The sequence below is a fragment of the Astatotilapia calliptera genome, chromosome 20 (assembly GCF_964374335.1).
Source record: "Astatotilapia calliptera chromosome 20, fAstCal68.1, whole genome shotgun sequence".
Classification (NCBI taxonomy): Eukaryota; Metazoa; Chordata; class Actinopteri; order Cichliformes; family Cichlidae; genus Astatotilapia; species Astatotilapia calliptera.
In genome coordinates, this window is record NC_137441.1 from 7,429,154 (window position 1) to 7,432,762 (window position 3,609).

General features: G+C 44.4%; 1 protein-coding gene across 1 annotated transcript; it reads left to right on the forward strand.

The window, feature by feature from the left end:
* Positions 1–369: 369 nt before the first annotated feature.
* fam43b (family with sequence similarity 43 member B) lies at positions 370–2,735 on the forward strand. Its single transcript, XM_026154268.2, has one exon. The coding sequence runs from the start codon at positions 599–601 to the stop codon at positions 1,604–1,606; it is 1,008 nt and encodes a 335-aa protein (XP_026010053.1). The 5' UTR covers positions 370–598; the 3' UTR covers positions 1,607–2,735.
* The last annotated feature ends 874 nt before the right edge of the window (positions 2,736–3,609 follow it).

Consider the following 3,609-nt stretch of genomic DNA (forward strand, 5'->3'; position numbering starts at 1 on the left):
GGGGTTAGAATCATTCCAGAAATAAGGGGTCTTCACTGTGCAACACTTGCAACATCGATCCAAAACACTTGCATCCTCAAGCTGTTAATAGGATAAGATAATTCCGCTGATCCTGCTTAAACAAATCACACTTAACAAGTGACTTTTACAACTCATTTAATAAGTAGTTACCTAAGAGGGAATACTTGTTTTTCTCATGTTTACAAGAAACATAGATAGAGTGATAGCTCAGTGCAAAGCTGGATGGATAAATAGTGCTTTGGGACTGAGCCATTTGGAAACAAAACAATAAAGCAGGGAGGGGGTTGAGAGTGCCCGAGTGCCGGGCTAAGGATCCTGCACTGATCAGCGCTGCATGATGCAGAAAACAGATGAGAAAGAGGAGGAGGAGGAGAGGAAGGAGGAGCGAACTGGGAACAGACTGGCTGAGGCTCGCAGCTCTCAGTCTCTTCTCTGTGCTTCGCCAAGCAGCTTCTCTGTGCTTTCCTCTTTCTCTCTCGCCCACATCGGCTTTAATACTCTTCTTGCCTGAGCTTACAAGAGGAAACGTAGCAACAGAGGGGCTCGCTCACTCGCTCGCACCAACTTCGCCCACGCCATGCTGCCCTGGAGAAGGAATAAGTTTGTTCTGGTGGAGGATGAGGCGAAGAGTAAACCCAAGAGCCTGGGGACTGGACTGACATACCACTCCATCCTCTCTTCTCTGCTGCGCTCCTGTCCTGACTTGCTACCTGACTGCCCCTTTGACTGGGTGGGTAGCATCTTCCACACAAAACGGCAAAAGGTTGAACTGAATAAAGAAGAGCCGGTTTATAATGTGCGCTACTTGGGAAGTGTGGTCACCATTACGGCAAAGGGAGATGGCTGCACCCAGGAGGCGGTGGCCAAAATCTGGGCGAGGAGCAACTATGGGGACCAGAGTGTCAAGATGAGGTTAACAGTGGGACCACAAGGGATCCGGATGAGTGCCGACAAATCCGGGAAAAAGAAACCCATCCATCTTTACTCCCTGAACAGGATCACTTATTGCACCGCTGACCCGTGCCGGCCCAAGATCCTGGCTTGGATTTATAGGCACCAGGTCAAGAACATGGCGGTGGTGCTCCGGTGTCACGCAGTCCTGGTTAGTAAGTCGGAGAAGGCCCAGGCAATCGCCCACAGCCTCTACCAGAATGCCACCTCCGCCTTCAGCGAGTTCAAGCGGCTGAAGCGTCAGAGTGATTTCCGGCACTGCCAGCAGCAGCTGCTCGGTGAGGAGGCAGTGCCCCTGATGCCTCTGAGGAGGCTGCTGAACGGGCAGTGCCACTACAGACCGCCTGCCGACAACCCCGGGACTGCCACCCGTCTCTGCTCCATCACAGAGGAAGAGGAAGAGGAGGAGGAATGTGAGAAGGAGAGCAAAGATAGAAAGGAAGAGGTGAAGGAAGCGGAGGAGGATGTAAAGGAGCAGCAGGACAAACAGAAGGTTTTAACGACAAACACAGACCCGACTCAGTTATTATCAAAGTTGGACATTGGGGATATTGCTCGACTGGAGCAGTGCCAAATCAACTTTGTCAGTGACAGCAACAACAATACATTTACCTTTATAACCTCTCTGGTGTGACTGTAACACAGTTTAAAGAGTGCAATTCTGCACTACAATGACACATTCCTCTCTCTGCCCTTCACTGGTACCCCACTCAGGCTCCCTCCTGCCCCAACCATGTAATGCAAAGTGTTTACCAGAAACTTCTCCAACTTACCGGGTGGACAAGAAGAGGCAGACGATCGTTTGTGGGAGTAATTCCTACTCTGCCCGGATGCCTCGGATTCGGGCTTGACTGTAGCAGTTTGGGAAACTGCATGTTTACACAGGAGGGCTGGTGATGCACAGACTAACAGCAGCACAATGACAAATGAGGACACTGGGTTCAGAAAACACGGGAGTGCTGAGAGACGCTGAGATCGCTGACATTTGTGTCACATATTGATTGCAGCACCGATCAGGATGTAATTAGTAGACCTCTGTCTCTTATTTTTGTGAGTATATTTCAAGCCTCGTTTGTAAACAGGGTCATTTTTTGGACTGACTTGTGATATTTTTCAGGGAGGTTCTTTGTAAATTTGTGTAACTTTTCTAAAATGACAATCCTCATTAAAATGACTCGCAGACTGACCTTTCCCAGCGAAGAAGTTTATTACGGTTTTACTAATGATAGCAGCCGACTAATGAATAAGGCTATAATTTAGGAGGCAAGCCATTGAGTCGACATGTTTATTGCTGCCATTTGTTAAGGTCCTTATCATTTATGCATGACAAGTCAGCAGTAACCTTTTTCGTGCTGAGCTATTGTCTTTTTTCTCATGACATCTTTGATCCTTTGGCTTTTAAAATGAACACTGTGATAAATGCGTGACCAGGGACTATTACATAACTGTTCATGCAGCATTGATTAATTCTTATAATGCATCTTTTAAAATATATATTTATGATTTGCTAAAGCAAAAACAAACTGTTTGCCACTGCTCTGCCCGTCTTAGTTTTGCTAATGCAGTTTTTCCATGAGCCCTTGCAAAAATGCAAATGACCCTCACTATTGAACACAAGTGTTTGAAATATGACTGTAGCTGATTTCCTGTTGATAATATCTGTGCTACTGTCCCAAGATGCATTGTGATTACTATGAGATGAAGCTATTTATTTTCCAAATATGATGAATAAAAATTACCCTTGCTTGGGTTTCCTTCTTGAATCTCAGGAGGAGTGTATTTCAAGATGGTATCAAAGAGATTATTCAAATGAATGCAACTGCTCAGCATTCCACTAGTGTACATTTGCATGTTTGTGATGTGAAAATATGTCTTACCATCACGTCAAACACAAGAGAACAGCCTATTTACATCCGATTAATCTGCTTTCAAACTGTATAGAAGGATAAATAAATGTTTTTGCCACAGAAAAGACAACTTTCAGCTGCCAGTTTCATTAGATGTTAATGTGGTTTGATAAATTTCTGCAAGCCTCGCAGTGGCTCTGCATCACTTAACCCTAAGGGGAGCAATTAATCAGCGGGCTGAATTGTTCAGAAAAGGAACATAAAGCACCTGCCTCGACAGGACGGCTGTCAGGCTCCGACAGTAACGAGTGATCCAAAACGGGGACCAATAAGTTGACTTACTAATCAAGCATATTGCTGCCAAAATCAGCTATTTCTAATGAAGGAAGAGAGTTTAACCGGGTTTACTGGGATGATATGTAACTATACCATGTTTGGATTATATCACCATAAAAATAATAAATATATTAACGTTGAAAAGCTAGTAACAGTTAAACAATTCATGAATTCATGTCAGGTATCAAACATCAAAAGCCGTTTGAGCTGACTTTTCTCATTAGAGATTCTACTTTTGAAGAGGAATGGCTTCGACTTTATTGCTGCATGAGAAAGCAAAACCATTTGGAGTTGGGTTGAATTACTGAGACGGATTGCTGGAACATTTGAGATCAATAATTTTCTTTTCTTGAAATGAACTACCTCGGAAATAGAAGATGATCTCATGTCAGGAGATGGAAGATAAAGGATTCATTTGTCCTTGCAACAAATCCATTCATAGGAGAGATTACGG